The sequence below is a fragment of the Erpetoichthys calabaricus genome, chromosome 10, assembly GCF_900747795.2.
Source record: "Erpetoichthys calabaricus chromosome 10, fErpCal1.3, whole genome shotgun sequence".
NCBI classification, from domain to species: Eukaryota; Metazoa; Chordata; class Cladistia; order Polypteriformes; family Polypteridae; genus Erpetoichthys; species Erpetoichthys calabaricus.
The window spans coordinates 75,356,951-75,381,950 of record NC_041403.2 but is presented as its reverse complement, the minus strand read 5'-3'; the positions used below and the strand labels follow the sequence as shown (position 1 = coordinate 75,381,950).

Sequence of the window (25,000 nt, the reverse complement as noted above, 5' to 3'; positions counted from 1 at the left end):
TGCACGGAGCTTCGCATACTTAAAAGCTCAAAGGGCACGTATTGATTTTCTGTGGCTCTCTCTCTCTCTCTTCCTGCTCCTGACTGCTTCCTGAAGGACATGCTGCACGGAGCTTCGCATACTTAAAAGCTCAAAGGGCACGTATTGATTTTCTGTGGCTCTCTCTCTCTCTCTTCCTGCTCCTGACAGAGGGGGTGTGAGCTGCCGCCTTCAACAGCTTTGTACCGGCGGTGCTTCGCATACTTAAAAGCCGTATTGATTTTTTTTTTGACTGCTTGCTTTGCACTCCTTTGAAAAGGAAGATATGTTTGCATTCTTTTAATTGTGAGACTGAACTGTCATCTCTGTCCTGTCATGGAGCACAGTTTAAACTTTTGAAAAAGAGACAAATGTTTGTTTGCAGTGTTTGAATAACGTTCCTGTCTCTCTACAACCTCCTGTGTTTCTGCGCAAATCTGTGACCCAAGCATGACATTCTAAAAATAACCATATAAACATATGGTTTCTACTTCGCGGATTTTCCTATTTCGCGGGTGGCTCTGGAACGCAACCCCCGCGATGGAGGAGGGATTACTGTACAGCACATGGAAGTTTTTTTTTTCATAAAGCAACCATTGGTCCTACTAAAACTAGAACATGGCATCATCGAGACAGCAGGATAGATGAGGATTATAAATGATTTAAATCATATAATGCTTGTTTGCAAATGGGATTACAAGAAAAGCGTAATTCTCAGATATGCCTAGAACATGATATCCTGATATATTTATTATAGACTCCTCTTTAGACAGAGTGTGAATACAGTCTAACAAGTCTTACTTCAAGTAAAGCATCATAAATCCATCATCTGAATAACACAGGAGGTGATAGCACGTTTTCATCTAAAACTGTACTATACAAAAAAAAATGGTAAGCTGTATAGGTAGATTGAACTGTTCTTGTGGAGATCTCTTTCTTCTAGCTTTTATCTTTATTTGTACAATACACATCAATGCCCTTGGAAGTCCTTAAATAAGCCAACAGTTTAGACAACATTTAGAAATCCTCAACAGTTGTCCTAACACTTAACTAGCATCTGGTAGAGCATGCAAAAAAGCCTTCTGTGCTTGTCCTATTTTTGCATGAAAAATGAAGACAGTAGATTAAGTATTTAATGTAAAATAGCCATTAAACCTCAGTGTGGATAACTAAGGACATATTAATATAATACCAACTTTTTGCAAATTGTCAGGTACAATTTACACCGTTATAGTGTACCTGCCATGTGTTCTTTCTGTAGTTATATAAACAGTACTACCAAAGTTATCAAAATGTTTCTCTTGTGATTAGCACAAAAGAAGTTAAAACTGGTAAGTTACCGTAGCTGCTTAAATAAAAGTAGGGCAATTTTACTTTGACATTAGAAACCTCTTGAATGTAAGCTAGTTTTGAAAAAATACAGCAGAGGTACTCTTTAACTGCAGATCAAGCAGCAGTTCAACAGTGACTTTGTATTTCCTTCAAAACTCTCACCCTAGAACTAAAAACTCTCACCATAAATGCAACTGAACAGAGTGAATTAGAAGCATGTTGCATCACTAATGGGAGCTCCGAAAATTCCCATAGCACATAAATACTGTACAGCAATAATCTTAAAGCAAGACTCGTCACTCATATCTTAGAGAAGCAAAAGTATTCAGGCAATAGTGGGGAAAGCTAAGAGAAGTGATACCACATAGTAAGGACTTAAACTAGATAGATAGATAGATAGATAGATAGATAGATAGATAGATAGATAGATAGATAGATAGATAGATAGATAGATAGATAGATAGATAGATAGATAGATAGATAGATAGATACTTTATTAATCCCAGGGGGAAATTCACAAACGTTGTAAAAGTAAGTGTGTCCAGGGAACAAATCCACATAAAATAAAGTGGTAGGAGTGATCAATAAATAAAAATAGAAAAATAAAAGTAGAAAAATACACATACACATATAGTCCTACACGGAGCTGCTGAAAAGGCTGCCACTCTCGGCGTTGCCGGATGTTAGAACCATCTAACATCTAAATCTCAAGGGGAGTAGACACACACTTGTCTCATGTAAGTCAAAATAAAAAAGTAGTTCACCAAGCAACACATTGGGTCAGTAACTAAAAAAAGACATAAAGATAATTCCCATAAATGATACTTATTGAATTAATTATTTGTTTCTACCCCTGAAATGTAGTATGTATGTTAACATTTTTTTTCTACTGAATGTATTGCACATCCCAAAAATTCTTACTGAAATCAGAAAATGACTTTGAGAGGCCATAAATAGCAAATACTACTGACAGAAAACAATTTTTAAGAAATAAAAAACATTGGGTTCATTTTTAATTTATATAGTCTGTTTCACATAACACATCCAACTAAAAACATATTCTTGCAAACCAGGTATTAACTCGATTAGTGTTTTGTTTAGTACACTTGATATACTGAAGCATTAAGAATCTACTGCATTGGGTCTACAATACACGTAAGGCATAATAATGTACTGTATGTATGTTGCTCATTATACATAAACGTGTTGTAATAATTTGTTGCAACTGTTGTGTGTGTGTATTATATACCATAACTGAATATTACCAGTTTTGTTGTAGAAACTGCTGATATACTTGAGATAAATTTTCAGAATTAGAAGAGATTAGATTTAAGTAGGATGAATGGAGTAAAATGGTTTTCTTATTAGCCATAGTATATTGACAATTTTTGCATATAAGAATAAAGATTTAATTTTCAACAATCAAATTAAAAGGGAACAATAACTTTCAATATATTACATAACTGAGTTTCAATACTGCATATTTAAAGCATAAAAATCTCAGTATTGTTATATTGTGACTCAAATACTGGTTTGATGTTGTTTTAGGTGGTCCACTGTAATTCTAGCCCCTACTACACAAATAGCCTTCTGCTCCCAGTAACTCTAAAAGAGAAGCTGGAAATTCTGAAAATAGATGTTGGTCTTACAGAATGCATTTTAGATGAATGTTATACGTGTGTTAGATTTTACTGGTTCCATCATTATAAGCAATATTCTTAACAGAGTTTAATTGTGCTTGGTACAGTGTTGTAGCCTGCTTCATTTGTGGCTGGAAGTTCATTTGGGCTGCCTCAGATAATCTAGCTTCTTTCAACAATCCAAAAGTCACATTATTACGTGTTATGATCCTGAGTGTGATGCAATTTAAAAAGAGAATGATGCTATCACAGTAATACAGCTGAACAACAGAGGATGCAAACGTAGGTCCAAGATTATCGTATAACGAACGATCAATGAAGCAGACCACAGTGATATACTTACATACTGTATATTACTCTCTTTCAAGATGGTGAACAATACACACAAATATGTGTCCTGTTTTGTATTTGTTCTGTATTTGTGCATTGCTTTATTTTGCCATTAGGTGGGTGATGTAACACTAATTAGACTAACTTCTAGAACATTCTTAGTAGTGCATCCTGAAGTAATAATCATTTATCCAAGTATCAGAAGCATTCTATGATCTCTGAGGAGTTAACAAAGTTATTGATCTTGTTGCCAAACCTTACAATCACACCCATATGACACATTTTTGTTTTCATCCAAATAAGAAAATAGATCAAATTTCTTTTTCTAAAACCAGGGTTTATCCACTAGCTTATGTTTATTTTCTCTTTTATTATTATTTCTGAATGATTTATATAATGTAATTTCCATCAGACTTATTTCTTATTTGCAGTATGTCCCTTTAAACGTGCGACCATTGCATATGCTATATGGATGGAACCCCCAAGAGGTTTGTCCACTGTGACATCATTGCTGAGACCTCCCACTAGCTACTTAAGGCCTAGGCTACAATATATCAGGTTGTGGTGCATTGTAGTATAAAATTTAGATTTGTGAGTATTGTTTTCTTGTTTGAGTTTCGATTTAGTGATTATTTTACTCTTGTATGGATTCTGTTATGGATTGTGTTTTGGGATTTGCTCACTTTTAGATTGCCTTTTAAGCACATCCTTTTTTGCTCTTTTGAACATTTTTGTAATTCTTTTTACAATTATTATTTTCATTTATAAAGAATTGTATCACAGATTGTCTCTCAAACCCATGTTTTCATGTCTTTTTTCTTTCTAGAGGCATTCTAAAAGAATTCTAAAAGAATTCTAAAAGAAAGTGTCTGTGGTCCTCTGTGTAAATAAAAACTTCCTAATGTTTGTACAAAATTTACCCTTTACAAGTTTCCAACTGTGTCCCCTTGTTCTTGATGAACTTATTTTAAAATAAGTCTTGATCCACTGTACTAACTCTCTTCATAATTTTAAACACTTCAGTTATGTCACCTCTTCCCCTGTAGCCCTAGAATCATCCTAGTTGCTCTTCTCTGGACCTTTTTTAGCGCTGCTATGTCCTTTTTGTAGCCTGGAGACCAAAACTGCATGTAGTACTCTTGATGAGGCCTCACCAGTACATTATAAAGCTTATAAAGATACATACTGGAATGCAAAAAATGTGAGATACCAGGCAATCTTCAACAGACTGAACTGTACCCATAGGTTTCTTATGGCAAAGTGATAGATCTATCTTTGTCTATCTTTATCATTTCAAATTCTCTTTTAGGTTTTTCCATAAGGCAGCAGGGCTTTTTTATTATTAGCTGCAGTAAACAGTCTATACAAATAAACTTCCACACATGCTACCCAAATAAATCTACAATACAACCTTGCATCTGTGCAAAATTTAAAACCATCAGATGTCTCTGCTACAGTTTGTGTATAATGATGTATACTTGCTTTGTCATGGTCAGGGCTTCAGGAAGCTGAAGAATGGCCTGGTAGTATTGTGTATATAACAGTAAATAGCTTTGGGCAAGATTTCAGTTACATATTATAATACAGTAAATTAAATATAATAGCTGCTGTGCTATAAAATACTGTACTAGGTTATTCAAATAGGCAATTTTTAAAATTCAAGATCAAGATGTAATTTTTGCTGATGTGCTGCCTTCAGAAATACAGTACTATATTATATGACATGTAAGTAATCAGTGAAGGTGTACTAAACACATTCTAAAATAGGTGATGGCTATTTCTTGTTGTTATATATTGTATTATATATGCAGGACACTGCTAAGGAATACTTAGTGAACAAATGATTTTTTTTACAGCTGTGCATCGTTGAAGTCAATAGCTACAATAAGCTTTTAGGTAACATCTTGTCCATGTTTTTTTGTAAACTCTTTATGTGAGTTTTTTAAATGTTACCATTCTCTAGGGCATACATATTAGTATAAGTTTGCTGATTTCTAAATGTGTTGATTCAAGATGCCTGTTAAACTAAAGGTTCACTTATAACAAGTAAGTTCACTATTCTGTGATCACCGGACATTACTTGTCTTGCAATTTGTGTATTGCAAACCACAAACAGTAAACTGACTTAATGGCAGTTATCTAGGTTTACTTGGATTAATCAGTTGTTCACTTTCCCTCACATTCCTTTCTTTCAAGTTTTTGTAGCCCTTCATTTCTTTTAACATTAGACCCACCATTTTTGTGTCAGTGTATTGCACAAGGTCATATTTAATAGTGTGCTTAACTCTGATTATTGAAATTGGGGATGCAGAGCAGATGCCCATGTGTCCTATTTGGACTTCTAAGGACAAAGGGTGGACTGTAATTGCCACCTGCTGTATCAAGCACAATAAAATACAGATTGCAAAACAATATCCACTGAAAATGAAATGTTTTCCATCATCTGTAGGAGAGATTGCTTCATTTCAGTTTTAAATGCAATTTTAAAATAATTATAATAAAACAACAGTTTATAGTTTTATGCAGTTACAGAAAAGTACATATATAACAAAAATGTATTTTGGTTCTGTTGGCTTCATCGGACAGTAACTTCCAGCTCTCACTGAAGCTGTTCGCAGCCGAGTGTGAAGCAGCGGGGATGAGAATCAGCACCTCTAAATCCGAGGCCATGGTTCTCAGCCGGAAAAGGGTGGAATGCTCTCTCCGGGTTGGGAACACATTACTGCCTCAAGTGGAGGAGTTCAAGTTTCTCGGGATGTTGTTCACGAGTGGGGGAAGAATGGAACAGGAGGTTGACAGACGGATCGGTGCAGCATCCACAGTAATGCGGGCTCTGCAATGGTCCGTCATGGTGAAGAGAGAGCTGAGCCAAAAGGCGAGGCTGTCGATTTACCAGTCGATCTACGTTCCTACCCTCACCTATGGCCACAAGCTTTGGGTAGTGACCGAAAGAGCAAGATCGCGAATACAAGCGGCCGAAATGAGTTTTCTCTGCAGGGTGGCTGGACTTTCCCTTAGAGATAGGGTGAGGAGTTCAGTTATCCAAGAGAGACTCGGAGCAGAGTTGCTGCTCCTCCACATTGAGAGGAGTCAGTTGAGGTGGTTCGGGCATCTGGTCAGGATGCCCCCTGGACGCCTCCTTGGGGGGGTGTTCCGGGCATATCCCACTGGGAGAAGGCCATGGGGCAGACCCAGGACATGCTGGAGGGATTATATCTCCCGGCTGGCCTGGGAACGCCTCGGGGTCCTCCTGGAGGAGGTGGCTTGGTAGAGGGAGGTCTGGGCTTCCCTGCTTAGGCTGCTGCCCCCGCGACCTGACCTCGGACAAGCAGTGGATAATGGATGGATGGTATTTTGAGTGCTTCATGCTAGTTATATTAACTGCAGAAAACTGAAGTACCCAGAGAAAACCCCTTTGAGACATTGAGAGAACATGTGAGTTTTACAGGGAGCAGCACTCCTACCTCACCCTCTTAGAGTCCTGGATTTAAATCCTAGCCTGGGTTCTAACTACCGCAATACTGTGCTGGCTCAATAGACTGAATCCCTGTCTGTGACTTTAAACTGGATTAAAAATGATATTTAGATGAGATTGATAACCTATGTGAAAGTGAAGACTAGCTCAGAATTTGTTGAAGGGGAGAGTAAGTAGACATAAGAAACATTAACACATTTTACCTACAAAGTCTGTATGCAACCTTGGGGTGGTGATCAATGACCAATTATCCTTCAATGACCATGTCACATGTTTCAGTCATACCATCCATCCATCCATCCCATCCATTGTCTCCCGCTTATCCGAGGTCGGGTCGCGGGGGGCAGCAGCTTGAGCAGAGATGCCCAGACTTCCCTCTCCCCGGCCACTTCTTCTAGCTCTTCCGGGAGAATCCCAAGGCGTTCCCAGGCCAGTCGAGAGACATAGTCCCTCCAGCGTGTCCTGGGTCTTCCCCGGGGCCCTCCTCCCAGTTAGACGTGCCCGGAACACCTCACCAGGGAGGCGTCCAGGAGGCATCCTGATCAGATGCCCGAGCCACCTCATCTGACTCCTCTCGATGCGGAGGAGCAGCGGCTCTACTCTGAGCCCCTCCCGGATGACTGAGCTTCTCACCCTATCTTTAAGGGAAAGCCCAGACACCCTGCGCTGGAAACTCATTTCAGCCGCTTGTATTCGCGATCTCGTTCTTTCGGTCACTACCCATAGCTCATGACCATAGGTGAGGGTAGGAACATAGATCGACTGGTAAATTGAGAGCTTCGCCTCCGTGCCTCTATTGTTGAGGCAGCTGACCGGAGCTGTGGCCGTAAGGTGGTCGGTGCCTGTCGTGGCGGCAATCCCCGAACCCGTTGGTGGACACCGGCGGTGAAGGATGCTGTCAAGCTGAAGAAGGAGTCCTATGGGACCCTTTTGTCCTGTGGGACACTGGAGGCAGCTGATAGGTACCGGCAGGCCAAGCGGAATGCGGCTTTCGTGGTTGCTGAGGCAAAAACTCGGGCGTGGGAGGAGTTTGGGGGAGGCCATGGAGAACGACTGTCGGACGGCTTCGAGGAGATTCTGGTCCACCATCCGGCGTCTCAGGAGGGGGGAAGCAGTGCAGTGTCAACACTGTATATGGTGGGGATGGTGCGCTGCTGACCTCAACTCGGGACGTTGTGGGTCGGTGGGGGGAGTACTTCGAAGACCTCCTCAATCCCATTAACATGCCTTCCAATGAGGAAGCAGAGCCTGGGGACTCAGAGGTGGGCTCCCCCATCTCTGGGACTGAGGTCACCGAGGTGGTCAAAAAACTCCTTGGTGGCAGGGCCCCGGGGGTGGATGAGATACGCCCGGAGTTCCTCAAGGCTCTGGATGTTGTAGGACTGTCTTGGTTGACACGCCTCTGCAACATCGCATGGACATCAGGGACAGTGCCTCTGGATTGGCAGACCGGGGTGGTGGTCCCCCTCTTTAAGAAGGGGGATCGGAGGGTGTGTTCCAACTATAGAGGGATCACACTCCTCAGCCTCCCTGGAAAAGTCTATTCAGCGGTCCTGGAGAGGAGGGTCCGTCGGATAGTCAAGCCTCGGATTCAGGAGGAACAGTGTGGTTTTTGTCCTGGTCGCGGAACAGTGGACCAGCTCTATACCCTTAGCAGGGTCCTGGAGGTGCATGGGAGTTTGCCCAACCAGTCTACATGTGTTTTTGTGGACTTGGAAAAGGCATTCGACCGTGTCCCTCGGGGAATCCTGTGGGGGTACTCCGAGAGTATGGGGTACCGGCCCCCCCTGATAAGGGCTGTTCGGTCCCTGTACGATCGGTGCCAGAGCTTGGTCCGCATTGCTGGCAGTAAGTCGAACCCGTTTCCAGTGAGAGTTGGACTCCGCCAGGGCTGCCCCTTTGTCACCGATTCTGTTCATAACTTTTATGGACAAAATTTCTAGGCGCAGCCAGGGCGTTGAGGGGGTCCGGTTTGGTGGGCTCAGGATTGGGTCACTGCTTTTTGCAGATGATGTTGTCCTGTTTGCTTCATCAGGCCGTGATCTTCAGCTCTCTCTGGATCGGTTCGCAGCCGAGTGTGAAGCGGCTGGGATGAGAATCAGCACCTCCAAATCCGAGACCATGGTCCTCAGCCGGAAAAGGGTGGAGTGCCCTCTCAGGGTTGGTAGCGAGATCCTGCCTCAAGTGGAGGAGCTTCAAGTATCTCGGGGTCTTGTTCAAGAGTCATACCAATTCACTTTATACAACATTTGCTAGATAAGACCATATCTGACAGAGTATGTAGCACTACTCCTCCTAGTCCAAGCTTTAGTCTACTGCAGCTCTCTGTTGGTAGGGCTACTGGCATGTGTAACCAAGCTGCTGCAAATGGTTCAGAATGCAGGAGCACATTTGGTGTTCAACTTGCCAAGGCAGACACATGTCACTCCTCCTTTCAAATTATAATTTTGGCTCCCTGTAGCAGCATGTATTAAGTTCAAATCCTTGATGCTTTCCTACAGAGTAATCAATGGTTTAGTACCTATGTATATGGAGACACTCTGAGATGCTATACCACTCAGGTCTGCTGATGAACTGTCTTGTGTAGCTCCTAGCTGTTGCAACAAAATGCCCACCACCATTCTAAATTCTGTCTGCCTCAATTCCTTTAAGAAGTGTCTGCAGACTTGTTTGTATAGTGAGTTTCTGTCTAACTATAGCTGTTATGTTTATGTAACCTAGGAATTGTAAATAGCTTGTGTATTGTTCTGAGTTCTTCACTTGTTCTGATCAATTTTGTAGCCTTGTCCTGAAACATTTCTTCTTAAACAGTCTCCCAAACTGATGTTTGTATTGACCTCTTTTGTTAGTCACTTCAGATAAAAGCATCCGCTAAGCAAATAATTGTAAATAAATATGTGTACTTTAAAAAGGTGCACCACAATTTTGAGTAATCAACTGAAATGATTTTTTATTATCTTTTAATTTTTTTTACTAAAGTGTAGTGACACACACTTTGTCACACTGGAATAGACATATTTAGCTTTGTTGAAAATAAGCTATGTGATCATGGGCATATATCCTGGTCCAGAGAAAGGGCAATTCTACTGATTGTTACTGTTCTGTCTGATTCATTTTGCTTGATTATATATGATATCCATTTACTTGTTCATAGCTTGATATAGTTGAATATTTTAATGTTATTATGTATACTTTTTTGATCACCATTTAGTTTAATAACTCTGTGTTGTTGTAGCACTATAGTGCCATGGCATGTTTCTGTACAAATGAGACTAGCACTCAATACTTTTCATGTATTATAATGCATATTGACACTGAATTGAATTGTTTTGCACATTATTCATTTTTTATTTCTTTATTTTATAAATTATATACAGTAATTCCCTTTAGGTAATCCATGTTTGTTAGTGACAAAGCTTTATGCTTAAATAGTTTTTTGTTTCTTAGTCTGACAAAGTTCATAGGGACAGCCACTTAGCATTATAAATAAGCATAAAGCATATTGGAACAGAATCCAGTACACACTGCAGAATTTTCCAAGTGACAGACTTGCATTTCATTTATTCTGTCTGCAGTTTAATTTCAGTGAAAGTGTGACTGACAGTGGCAGAGCAGATTAAGAAGTCTGGTTTCAGGTTTAGTGGTATTTCTGTAAGTGTTCAATCCATTGTGTATTACATTCAGCAACAATTAAAAAAATCTTTAGAGATTGCAGTTTACTTGTCTAAATGTCATATACTATTGGATTATAATGATCTTATGACGAAAAATCAGCAGAAATAAATAATGTATTTTAGATTTGCTTCTCAAAATTCTAAGATATCTTTATAAATCCCCTACAACTAGAAACTCAAGTGTTATTTTTATACCGTTAAGGTACATCTTTATTGATCAACACCCAAAACCTCTCCCTGCATGGCACTAAGAGATGCAGTTCTTGGATTCTCCCTGGTTTGTGTTGAATAATGGGAACAATTTGTGTATTACTACTGAAATGTTTTGTGGCAAGATTTTTTTCTGTATATTATTACATATTAGCCCCTCTTGCTTTTCAAATATAATGAAATCTATACAGGGTATACAATCAATCCTCAGCTTTCACAAGGGTGACATTGCTAGAAAACGATGCAAAAGTCAAAGATGCGAATGTAAATAGGGTTAGGTTCCCACAACCACTAAAAACTGCAATCACTGGAGATTGCTCAAAATACACTTTTCTGCATAGATATCTATATAACAAAACATTACTTCGTATAATATGCACTTTTCGTAACACAGTAACGACGAAATAACCCATAAGATACACTACACAAAATAAAATTGGTAACATGACAAACATTTTTTCCTGCTAGTCTTCCCCCTAGAAATTCTGTGCTAACATTTCAATGAAAAAAGAAACTTTTTTAGTTGCTGCTATCTGAAAATGCTGAGATTGGCAAGGTTTCAACATCACTTTTGATACACTGTCCTTCACAGTTGGCATTGGAGATTGTGAAGGATGCACCAGCTTGAAAAAATCCTTCAGGTATGAGATCTTTAAGGGCCTTAGAATATGGGAGCATAGCAGAGGCAAGCTGATGTTTCACCTTGAGGCAGTGATAGAGTGAATGGGATCGTCAACTCAGTGTCTCCAGCCAGTCTCTACTTTCCTCCATTTTGCAGATATAACAAACAGTTGATTCGTTAATACCAAATACCCAATCAAAAGGTGCTTCCAACTTTCCAGCACAACGTTTATCTCACACCTTTATTTTCTCACTAAGCAGCCTTACTGAATTTGCATGCTTGGGCTTAGAGCCCAAAGGACTAGCACTGTGCTTTGGGGGCATAATTGCAACACAAAACTTGATATTTTTTTTTTTAGCAAAGCCAAGAAAATATGCAACAAATGAATTGGGAGCTCTTTACTGTAAAACAGTAGGGGGCATATGACTGGTGAAGCATCTAGTAGGATTCTAGCGTCTCCCCAAACTTGTGCTCATTGCGCCACTATTTTTTTTTCTCTACTGCCTAAAGCCCGTGAAGCCCACATACAGTATGTGTGTGGTTGCCAAAACAAAAGTAAAAATGAGGTTACTAATAAAATCACATGAATGCTTCAAGTCACGAAAGTTAAATGCGCAAATGTTCAGGATTGACTGTATATACAAAATTTTAAGGGTTGTCTTGTCACGCAAAATCTCACAAACCTCTGGCCTTTCAAGGTTCATGTTGTTGTTAGTTGACAGTTTATGCCATGACACAAACAACACAACCATAATTTGGACATCTGGCTCACAGCAGTCCTGACATTTCGCTCAGAGTCCTTGTCATGTCCATTAAAGACATGGCAGTGTATATCTCCAGACAAGAAATATATTGGTGCACATGCACATGACAGCTGACACGAAAACTATGTCATATGCATGGATGCCACATGCATGGACATGAATACAAAACAAATACATGTGCATGCAAACAATGCCATGAAACATATTTAGGAAGTCACTTTGGGAAACTGAAGAGCTATGTACGTACATGTAGTGTGTAAACTGACAGTTTTAAATAATGTGATAGTCATTGTGCACATACAAAAACTGGGATAAGTGATTAACTTAATTTTCTTTAAAACCTCTGTTTACATTTACATGCGGGTGTTGTGACGATGCGGGTTGGTTCCATGCTCCCACATAACTTCTTGGGAGAGACCCTTGAACCCACATTGCCTGTAACATAACTAAGATGAGCCGGGCAAATGAGGACACACATAGCAAGGGGAAGGGGTAAAAGAGATACAGTAATCCCTCCTCGATCGCGGGGGTTGCGTTCCAGAACCCCCCGCGAAAGGTGAAAAACCGCGAAGTAGAAAAAATATGTTTATATGGTTATTTTTATATTGTCATGCTTGGGTCACAGATTTGCACAGAAACACAGGAGGTTGTAGAGAGACAGGAACTATATTCAAACACTGCAAACAAACATTGTCTCTTTTTTAAAAGTTTAAACTGTACTCCATGACAAGACAGAGATGACAGTTCCGTCTCCAATTAAAAGAATGCAAACATATCTTCCTCTTCAAAGGAGAGTGCGCGTCAGGAGCAGAGAATGTCAGAGAGAGAGAGAAAAGCTAACAATCAGAAATCAATAGGGCTGTTTGGGCTTTTAAGTATGCGAAGCAACGGCGGACAAAGCAGCTGCAAGGAAGAAGCAATGTGAAGGTAGTCTTTCAGCATTTTTTAGAGGAGCTTCCGTATCCTCTAGGCCAGTGTGCGAACAGCCCCTCTACTCACACTCCCTCTGTCAGGAGCAGAGAATGTCAGAGTGAGAGAGAGAGAGAGAGACAGAGGAAAAACAAACAATCAAAAATCAATACGTGCCCTTCGAGCTTTTAAGTATGCGAAGCACTGTGCGGGAAGCATGTCGCTTGACAAAGCAGCTGCATGCAAGGGAGCAATGTGAAGATAATCTTTCAGCATTTTTAGATGAGTGTCCGTATCGTCTAGGGGTGCGAACAGCCCCTGTGCTCACAATATATTTGAGGAGTTTTATTTAATATGTAATACGCGCTGTGGTTGGGTAGCTTCTCAGCATCTGCCAATAGCGTCCCTTGTATGAATCAACTGGGCAAACCAACTGAGGAAGCATGTACCAGAAAATTAAAAGACCCATTGTCCCGCAGAAATCCGCGAACCAGCAAAAAATCTGTGATATATATTTAAATATGCTTACATATAAAATCCGCGATAGAGTGAAGCTGCGAAAGTCGAAGCACGATATAGCGAGGAGTTACTGTACAGTGCTTTTATTTAAACAAAAACAGTGTCCAAAAGTGCAGTGCTCAAAAAGTTCTTAAATATAAATAATCCATAAAAACAGTGATGATCCATGAGATAAAATCCAGAATTTAAAGTGAGAATAAAACTGGCACAGTGATCGAGTCAGTGTTCTGTCTCACAAGCCCAGCACAACTCTCACTTTGTCTCCCCAACTCACTCATTGTTCGCTCAGCTGGCAGAGACAATAGCAGCTGTGGACCTCACCAACCAACTCCCATCTTAGCAGCCTCGAGCAGCATCGGCCAGGACCGCCATTATCCAACCCGCTATATCCTACCTACAGGGTCACGGGGGTCTGCTGGAGTCAATCCCAGCCAACACAGGGCACAAGCCCACCGCAGGACACACACCCACCCACACACCAAGCACACACTAGGGACAATTTAGGATCGCCAATGCACCTAACCTGGCATGTCTTTGGACTGTGGGAGGAAACCGGAGCACCCGGAGGAAACCCACGCAGACATGGGGAGAACATGCAAAACTCCACGCAGCGAGGACCCAGGAAGTGAACCCCGGGTCTCCTAACTGCAAGGCAGCAGCGCTACCCACTGCGCCACTGTGCCGCCCATCATAACCACTCCTCGACCAATATTCAGTGAGGACGATCCGCCCCTAGAGCGCTGATCCTTTGCTTCTTTGTGGGGCCTACGTCAGTACTGCCTCTCCTACACTCACTGGCTGGCTTTTCCTGTCTCTCCACTCAATACTGTTCACATGGCTCTGTTTCTGTTCTTTCTTTTTCTGTCCCCCTCTCTGCTGTGCAGGCTCCTCTTATACTGCCTCTCAAAGTCAAGTCAAGAGTATTTATTGTCATTTCATCCATATACAGTAGTACAGCATACAGTGAAACGAAACAACGTTCCTCCAGGACCATGGTACAACATAAAACACAGGACAATGAAGAATCCACGACACATAATATATAACAAGGTGCCTGTGAGTGAAATGTGCAAACATGTGCAACCATGTGCAACACTGCAGAACAGAACACATATATCAGATATCAGTCTGGTCCATGAGTGTTCAGGAGTCTGACTGCTTGGGGGAAGAAACTGTTACACATTCTGGAGGTGAGGGCCCGAATGCTTCAGTACATTTTCCCCAATGGTAGGAGAGTAAACAGTGAATGTGAGGGGTGTGTTGGATCATTCACATTCATTCTCTGCGGCACCATTGAGACACCTGACTGGTCTGCTCACTTTTGCATGTGTGTGCAGCGCGGTCAGCCAGTACCACAGTTAACTTGGAGTGAAATGCCATCTCACACACCCGCGTTCAATTGGAGCCTTCACTTTTTGGTACACGATTATTTATTTAAAATTTGCACATTGCACACAGACCAGAGAGAGAGAGAGAGAGAGAGTGATACTTTATTAATCCCAAGGGGAAATTCACATACTCCAGCAGCAGCATACTGATACAAAAAAAACCAATATTAAATTAAAGAGTAATAAAAAATGTAGGTAAAAAACAGACAATAACTTTGAATAATGTTAACGTTTACCCCTCCGGGTGGAATTGAAGAGTCAAATAGTTTGGGGGAGGAACAATCTCCTCAATCTGTCAGTGGAGCAGGACAGTGACAGCAGTCTGTCACTGAAGCTGCTCCTCTGTCTGGAGATGATACTGTTTAGTGGATGCAGTAGATTCTCTATAATTGATAGGACTTACGTAGTTTGGCAAAATAATCCAACATCATTAAACTGCAAAAAAGCAGTAAATGTCATCATTGTGTTCATTATATATGAAAAAAGTAAGTAAAATATAAGACACTGCAAACAGTGCATTAGTTTTTTCTTTCTTCTTTTGCAAGAACATCTGCACATTTGATTGTGGAAGCATTTGTTATTAAGTCTGAAGCTCACTTTAGAAAGTAATTTATTTTAATTTTCTGCTGCATTTTTCTTCAGAGCAGTATTGAAAGTACAAATAAATCTCAACAATAATAGATGCTTCTGTATTTTAAAAGCTGGATTTTATGTATTTTGAATTCTGTCAAAAAATAAATAACTTAAAACAGCTGGACAGTGAAGCACATGAATGATTAGAATGTAAGAAATGTCCCAAAACAGAACACATTCTCTGGAGCTCCTAAAAGGCACAGCAGTGTTTTGGAAGAGTTTTGACTGGGGTTAAATTAATTAATAAATAAAGCAAACATCAATAGTTTTTTCATTTTTTAATGTACACATGTAATGTCTTTGAAAGTTATAACTAATAGATAAAGACCCTATGTAATTCTGAAAAAGTTAATTTATGATGTGTGCATACTCTTACTATTTCATATCAAATGTTGAACTATGGAAAAAGAAATTAACTAAGTACTACTGAAAGCAGAAAATAACTGTGTTATAAAGAATAACCAAGATATTGTTACATATCCATGACATTCTTATTTTCATGCTAGGTTCATTTGCAATGTCTTGTCACTACAGCCATTTCACTTAACACTCACATTTTCAGTATAACTTCAGAAGTGATTTGCATTATTCTCGCATAAATATGTGAAAAGTTTTTTTATTTATTAAATGCTGAACAAATGTTGGAGAGAAACTTTGTCTTATGCAGATAAACAACAGAGTAAAGAAACATAAGAGTCCTTTGGGAGTAGATCAGTGGGTCAAAGTTTTGTATTATGACAGATAATATTTTTTTAAACAAGACTGATGAGCGTTTGTTTCATCTAAATGTCATTCTGAGTGCAAATTTGCTAAATTACTAAATATGTTTTGTATATTTAGCCAATATGCGAGTGCTACGGGTATCTTGTTGCAGAAATAAATCTGGGAAACTTCTCATTTCCAAGTTTTAACTACACACAAAAAAAAATAAATAAATCTGAAGAATTGTAACTTTGTTCAGCAGTTTTGTATAAGATAGTAGAAATAGTCTGTTGTCCGTAAACCAAAGTAATGATTCATTTTTATAACTTTGTAATGAAAAAATATTTACAAGGACACCAACTAATGCAAAAATGTATTTTTCTCTTTTCTATAGGCTCGCTTCTCATACATGCGCATGAAGTATTTTTTCTTTTCTTGGCTGGCTGTGTTCATCGGCAGCTGGGTGGTATATGTGCAATATTCGTCCTATACCGAACTATGTCGGGGTCATGGACTGCAAAAGTGTTATAGTAAGTAAACTGTTCTAACTAGAACATTTTTCTTTCTCTCTCCTTTTTTACCTTGAATTGTTATTGCCTGTTCATGATGAGCATTCACAAATTAAGTAACCTTTAATTATAACCTTTTTTTATTTAAATCTCAATATAATTCATTGAACTATACAAAAAAGAGAAGGGTTTAGTTATTATTATATGTTGAGTGATTTGGATGTGTTTTAGGGAAGTCTATATAAAACTAATTCCCAACCCTTGCCTTGACCACCAGTTTATTTTACTGTACTCTATACACGTAACCAGATTACTGCTGCTGCTGCTACTACTACTACTACTACTTTTACTAATTGTAAATTAATTATACATTTCAAAATAAAATAAATGTTGTGACACCTTGGTGTACTGTATATCTTTGCAACTAACACAATTAAGAGTGCTGGTTTCCTTTCAGCATAGACAAGAATTTGTGATCATTTTGTTTCCCCATTTTAACAATTAGATGAAATGAGAAGTCAAGCAAAATGACACCTTTTATTGGACTAACTAAAAAGATTACAATGTGCAGGCTTTCGAGGCAACTCGGGCCCCTTCTTCAGGCTACCTCGAAAGCCTGCACATTGTAATCTTTTTAGTTAGTCAATAAAAGGTGTCATTTTGCTTGACTTCTAATTGTAACCATAATGGCTAACACGGTACAACACCCTAGTACTACAAAAATTAAATGCTTACGACAAAGCCTTTCTTAAAGGACCCCTAGCAATAGTGATTTTGAATTACTGCCTGCTGATGTTTGCTGCAGTCAAGGGTTTGGTGATAATATTCTTTTACTTTTGAGCAAATGTCCATGAAATATGGGATGCCTTTCTATTTATAAACATCTCCTAGTTCTTAATGATTCCTTTCTTAATCCCAGAAACATATTTTGGAATCTTGAATCTTCCTTCTTTTACTTAAAGATAGGCATATTTTTGAGTTCAAGATACAGTCAGTAACTGCAGTATCAACATGAAAAGAATTTACCCATAGTAAATACTTAATAGAGTAGAGTTAGACACTGCTTTGCTAAAATTATAGTACAGTTATTGACTTTCTTAAAGTGAGCACTTAATTTCTGCCACCTGATAGTAGTTGCGGCTGTATTAAAAAATTAAATTTAGGAAACATTGTAGCAGTCCTGTCTATTGTTTGTATTGCATCAAGTCTCTCACACCCACCCAATTTGTCTTTTCCTATTGTCAATACGTCAATGAAATAACCTCTTCTTAATGTTTTTTTTTAATTTTAGGGAATACATTGATAATAATTAAAAATACATTTTCAGTAGAATGGTCATTTTTTATTAGTAGTAATGTATAAGGATTTGTACATTTTGTAAACCCAAGAATAATGCTGCCACCTCATGGATAGAAGACTTATTACATGTAGCAAAAAATATCTTAGTACTTTGTTAAAATAACAATGGAAAATATGTTAACAAAGTGAAGGCTAGCTTGTATATGCCATTTTCCGGATCTATATTGCTATGCTGCTGTTCCTAATCAATTTTTTAATATACAGTTTTTCCCCAACTAGCACAATCGCAAGGTGTTTTTGCAAAGCACAGCAGCAATAAAAGTTAACATGATAGAATAAGACTCAATGAACAGAAAACAAATTTGCTATTCATTTCAGTGTTCTGGAAAAGTTGACACTTACCTTTGTAATATCACTATCAAAGTAAATTACAAAACATTAGGGCATGTTCAATGGTGAAAGGTACTATATTACATGAAAGTGATGGGAATTATCTTAACACTTAGTCTGCAAGTCAAGCCCTCTTTACTGTATGTACTGGTTTGATTGCAACTGACCTTTCATTTACAGAGTTGACTTATTAGGGTAATTATACATATATTCAGGAGTATTTTTTTCTTCTTTTTCTTCACTATACTTGTATAAGAACAACAAACACGTTAGAAACAGACAGTGATGCTGGTTCTGTGGTGTGTGTAACTCTTATAATATTACAGGAATACTGTCTGTGCAAAACACACATTACTGCTCAAGGTGAGAATAATGACATTGCCCTGTTAAGTCAGTTTACTTTTTAAGTAAATAGTATTGGAGCAGTGTTCTGTGCAGCTTCAGAAAGTAGTCTGGTCTACACTCTGGACTTACTTTGCAGTGCACCTCTTCTGTACGTGTGCATTGCAAATGCATGTGTGTCTTTACTACTTAGAGCTTAATATAATTCTAAGGTGATCACACATCTCAGCTCTCCTCGAGAGTAAGGTGCTTGCCTTTGAGTTGAGGAATGCAGAGGGAACTTCCTTTAAGGAAGATTTGGAAAAGAAATATCTTCAGTCAAATTGAAAGTTTTTCATACTACTTTATTGTAACAATTTAAAGAAATGTTCAGATTTAAAGAAGTCCAGTGCAGTCTGAAAATTAAAACATGAATTATTGGTTGGTTTGTTAAAGAAGACAAAAGAATATGGTTATTAATTCAAGTTATTCACTACTGTGAACATATGTTTAATTGATTGTACAGCTGTTGTAAATATGAGACTATTTTCACCTAACCTGGAAGTTTGGATGTTTGTTGCTTTTCAGGTAGCTAAATTACCCAATAAATGATGTTCATCAGGAACCTATATCCCATACACCCATCTATTTATATAACTGGGGCAACTCTTGTATTGCGCCATTCTGCTCTGAACTTAACCTGGAAAATTTGATAATGAATAGACATCAACCTCTCCAAATGACACATGGTTGTTTTGATTTGACATTTAATGTTTTCATTATTTAACTTTGCTTTTACCATGTTAACAAATATCCCTATGGTATGCTTGCATAGTGCTGGCAACACTGATCTACCCAGATATATTGTTGCTATAACAGTGAAGAGAATATTTATGAATGACAATATGTGCCTTTTTTCTAGCTTGTACTGTTAATTATAAAGTTTAGGTATTAACAAAGACAACATCTGAGCTGATGAAGTTCAGTAATTGCAAAAGTATACAAAGGACAGAAAAAGGATATTATGATTAACAAATATTGAGTCAAAGTATCTTAAAAGAAAATTGAAGACAAGGGCCAAGATAAATGAGGTAAATACAGTGGAAACCAAGTAAGAAATCACATTGTAGAGTATCAAGTAATGTAAAAAATTTGCATCTTCTCTTTCTCATAAGTCCAAAGCAGTATCTGGTTTATATTCTTTCCTCTGCAATGCTTCCCTTAAAACTCTAACAAATAACGTCTAATTAGCTAAAATACATTTCCCCATCCTCTGCATTGTGCTGCTAAACCATCTCTCTATATATAAAATAAAATCCTGGAATGGAAAACCAAGTCTACGATACATGATCTTCTGGGAAGACATTTTAAACACCCGCGAGACACGCCCTACTTACAATCTACCCGCCAGACCAAAGACACGCCCTATTTACAATCTATCAAATAGGACAATAGGCAGCAAACATTCAGTCTTGTGAAGGATTTGAGCACACACAGATCCAGGGCTCTCAGCACATATAAAGCGTATAAGGACAGTACGTTATAAATGAAATGTCGACATCTAAGCGAAGAAGAAAGCAGCGCGGAGGAAAAGAGACTCAAATTCATTGAAGAGAAAAAGAGCAAAAAAGAATAATCGAGGTGCAAATTCAGAAAATAAAGTAATTATCAGCCCGGAACAACTGGAATTGGAAAAAAAAGCACGTCCAATCCGGCTCAGAATTAAAAGACAATAAGTAAAAGACAAAGTAGAACTTCATAAAGACGTTTACAAACGTTGGCGCTAAAACACATGCAGAGCAGGTTAGAGACTATGAAACCAGTGAAATTAGAAAGGCTCAAAAAAAAAAAACGTTGGCGCTATACACATGGAGAAAGTTAAAGGATATGAAAGTAGGAAAATTAGAAAATATAAAAAAAGAAATTAAAGATCGCATTAGCACAAACAAACAAACTGCCTCATTTAACTATGTACCAGTCTAACTTTGGTTTTGCATGATAATTACTACACTATTGCACCTTAACACTTAATTCTACTTTATTCACATAATTTTACTTATTTATTATGTTCTACTACACTGTTTTCTTTCAATCTATGACTTTTTGTTAATCTGATATTCTTCTAACTTTGCACAGTTTTGGATAAGCGGGATCAGGATGCAATTCAACTGTGTGTTGTCCTGTATAACTATGCATGTGACAAATAAAGAATCTTGAGAATTTCAAAAACGGAGTTTACCGCACATGCAATTATTGGTTACTTTGTTCATGATATATAATTATCTGTCTGCTTATTTAAAAAGCTAAATTTACCCCAAGAGTCAAAAACGTTCTGTGTAAGCCCTCTGTACAAAAAACCTAAACAAAAGCTGGGGTATCACCTTGGTAACCCCATGTACTTTTGGAACTGTGAGAGGAAAATAGCACGACTTTACAGACAGGAGTCCAATGCAGAACTCTACTTACTTTTTTACTTTGTAAAAAAAAATTATAACTGCTGATGATGTGGATCGTTTTTGTCTGTGCTGAAATTCCAAACAGAGAAACCTAATCCTGGACTCTCATTAAAAGATTCAGCAATTGGGACTCGCAAGATTACAAATATTGTTTTTACAGAAGTTCTAAAATAAAAGTGAAACTAATGAAATAGCAACAATTCAAAGAAAAAAAAATCTTAAAAGTGTGTATCCGGGAAAACCAAACACGGGGGGTTGGCGAGCGAAGCCCCCTAGTCTTTATAAATATCAAAAATTGCTCTAAAAATCCTAAGCACCAGTACACATAATTTAAATGTGTTCATAGGACTGTATCCTACTTGCTGAAGACGTTATCTAATGGGGACTAGAATTAGATCCCCTATGTCACCTTTGCCCTCTTCAAGTTCCTGCCACTTTCCTCCACATGTTCTCGGGAATGCCCCCCCTGCTGTGCTCTCTGGCGCTATGTGGCTATATGAATCTTTCTTTCCCCTTCCTTTGTACCCTCAAGACGTTTGTACTCCTCCAAGACCTTTCTTCTGTTTTCTTACTTTCCCTATCTTGCTCCTAGCAGAAGATTTTAATGACTGCTATGATGATTTTATCCTGTCACTGGAAAAATCTGCAATCTGAAAGTCATCACTCATCATGTACATTCATACATTTCTCGACTTTCTGCATGCTGGATCAACAACTCTTCTGGCTCAACTCTCCACAACTGGCTTCATGCAGTTCAGTTAGTAAAGAGGCTGATCGGGAGTTGTAAGGCAGTTTTTCTTCTCCACCTTTCCTCGTTTTTTGTTTTTTTTTTTCCCTTCACTTTGCACTTCTGTGTGGTGCATGTGTGTGCCTGTTCACTCATCAACTCTCACTTTTTTCCTTTTTTTTTGTTGTGTTTCTGTTTAATTAGCCGTCTCAGGTGCAGTGGGGGGAGGTACTTTGATTTTTGTTCTTACATAGGCCAAAACTCAGTGGTTATTGTTGATTTCCTTTTACTGTATCCTTTTTTCATTTCATCAATAAAAAATTGATCATAATAGGTACTATAAAAAACACTAAGGACTAGAAATCTGGAAGAGACAAAAAAGGGTATCAAGTAGCCAAAGTTCACTTAAAAGTGAACCCGGTGCGGTAACAAATGAGTCCTTGGCGATTACTCAGCATATGCTTTTATGAAGGGTGAAAAGTAGCAAGGCCAAGTGGAAAAATGGGGTGAGCAGCATGATGCAGTTCACCCACACAAGATGGATACCACATTTGTTACAAAGAATTAAAGATGTTCAGGTAGATTTGGATTTTGCAATGGTACCAAGAAAAAGCATTTGCACTTATATCATCAAGCAGACACACATTTTCTAAAATCCGGGCATTTTTTCCAATGTAATAAAATTTGAGTACAGCAGAATGCCATGTAATACTCCTTAAACATTTTAAAGCTGCATTTGACTGATGAATTGTACTTATCAAATTGATTTTAACTAGAAGAAAAGGAAAAATGGATGCAGATAGATTACCCTCTCAAGTAAAGTCTCAAGTAAAGGGTTTAGTTACTTTAAAATTTCTGAATTTCCTCAACATCCTAAAAGTAGATCTTTTTGCCCTGCAGGGCACAATTAAAAAAATAAAGTGATCCTGAAAGTGACTGATAATTAACGAAAGAATATACCTGTATCTGGCATAACTATGGTTAATTTTTAATTTTTCTATGAAAAGAGGTTAAAATGTTTTTAAATCTGGAAAAGGGTAATATTCATTATAGATAAATGAGCGAGTGCCAAGAGAAAGTAAATAAATTTTAAATTTTAACCTAAAAACATATATATGAAATAATGAAGCACTGAGATAACCCTAAACTAACCTAACCAAGGCAAATAACACTTATGGCGTTTTGCAGTTACTGTATTATTCAGTCCCTAGAGTGAAGCTCAAAAGTCTACCATTACAATAAAACTAAAGAAATTTTAAGTTAGTGGTAACACATTATTTTAAAGAATAAGTTTGGTATTTTTCAAGTCAAACTTATTTCTTTTGAAACATGTTATATATGCTTTTGCCATGCATTATTTGGTTGTAAAGTTATCCCGCAATTCTGCAGCAGACCCTCCATGTTCATTTCATCTTGGCTTCAACTAGATTAATGGCAGAGCACAGCGCTGTACAGGTTCAAAGTACAGATATGCCATCATGAACATGTTGTATTATGTCAGTTCTATCCATTGCAGTTACCACATAATTTTGAAATTGCTTTTACGTTTTGATTTACTGTCATATTGTTATTAATTTGTACAGTTAAATTGCCCTATTAATGTTAGCTGTACTAAAATACTTTCCATTCATATGTCACTTTATTCCCAACTAATTAATCTTTTTTCTGGATCTGCATTTAGTTAAACAGTACCTCTCCATGTGTTATGTAAATCATCTCTCTCTCTCTCTGTCTCTAATATATATATATATATATATATATTAAAGAGAGAGTATATGTGTATATATATATATATATATATATATATATATATATATATATACTAGCAAAAATACCCGCGCTTCGCAGCGGAGAAGTAGTGTGTTAAAGAGGTTATGTAAACATATATATACAGTAATCCCTCGCTACTTCGCGGTTCACTTTTCGCGGATTCACGACTTCGCGGTTTTTTAAACATAGTACGTGTAGTAGTATTTCCTAGTCTAAGAACAACAAAACAAGTTCGGTGACTAAGTGCGTTGTAACACGGGCTGTGATTGTTACATGGGAGGGAGACGACAAATCACAGCTTCCCGCTTTCTAATCGGCCTGTGATTGGTGCTTTGACTGATGCCTAGATCCCACCGTATCTCTGTGGTGTTATGGGTCCACAGCTCTTCCAGCAAAGGCCGTTTTGTTTTAAATAAATAATCGCCGCGCTCGCGGCTTAGCGAGGGGGGTGTGGTAGCTGTAGCGAGCCGCAGGGCGATCTGCAGTGTGGGTGTTTCTCACCTAAGTGCACAGGTGGGAAACTGCCCACATCCATGATTGTTCCTGTGGCCAATGGGCTGCAGCTGCCACGTTCTCCCCGCATATATAGAGAAGCGCGAGCCGGTTAAGGGGAGAGGAGAAGTAAAAGAGGAAAAGGAAAGATGAAACATGAAACGGAGGAGGCAGGAAGCAGTGGAGAGAGAGAGAGAGAGAGAGTCGGTGCGAGCGAGTGCAGGCTCATGTGCAGCTGTACAGGTAGCTTGGGTGTATGGCCAACACCCGAGGAGTAGCAGCAGTGGTCGCTCTCGCAGAATATTCTGAAGGGAAAGAGTGACCGGAAGGTGGATGACCGGTGAGGCGAGCCAAACAGCTGTAGCAGGACAGTGTAGAGAAGGTCAGCTGCATTAAGAGCGTCTCGCCTGTTGCAGAGCCCGCATGGGAGAAGCAGGTCAGACGCTGATGCTGTTTTTAAAGACTGCTTTCTGTTGACGTTTTAACCTCGTGTTAAAGGATTGTTATTCTTGTGTATTTTAAACCTCCACTTCACAACTGTTTTTAAGGATTATTTATTTAAAGATTTATTGAATGCTCTACTGCACTTTGGACAACTGTTTTGATTCTTTTAATAAAAGCGGTTTACTTTACACTGTGCCGTGTGTGAAAAAGAAGCAGCGGCAGCAACTGCCGATCACAATGTTTTTACTGCGCAGCATATTCATCACCATTATCACGTCATACTGTATATAGCTACGTGTACTTCACTATACAGTAAGTGTAAACTTATCTACCAATTTCATATTGCTTAGCAGTTGTCCCTGTTATTAATAGAGTA

At 38.6% G+C, this 25,000-nt stretch overlaps 1 protein-coding gene across 1 annotated transcript in view; it reads left to right on the top strand.

Annotated features, from left to right (window-relative positions):
- The window catches only part of LOC114659157 (divergent protein kinase domain 1A-like), a 105,277-nt gene that overhangs the window by 64,111 nt on the left and 16,166 nt on the right, over window positions 1-25,000 (top strand). The window contains 2 exon segments of the mRNA XM_028811447.2: window positions 16,611-16,727; window positions 16,729-16,746. Coding sequence (XP_028667280.1) covers window positions 16,611-16,727; window positions 16,729-16,746 — 135 coding nt within the window.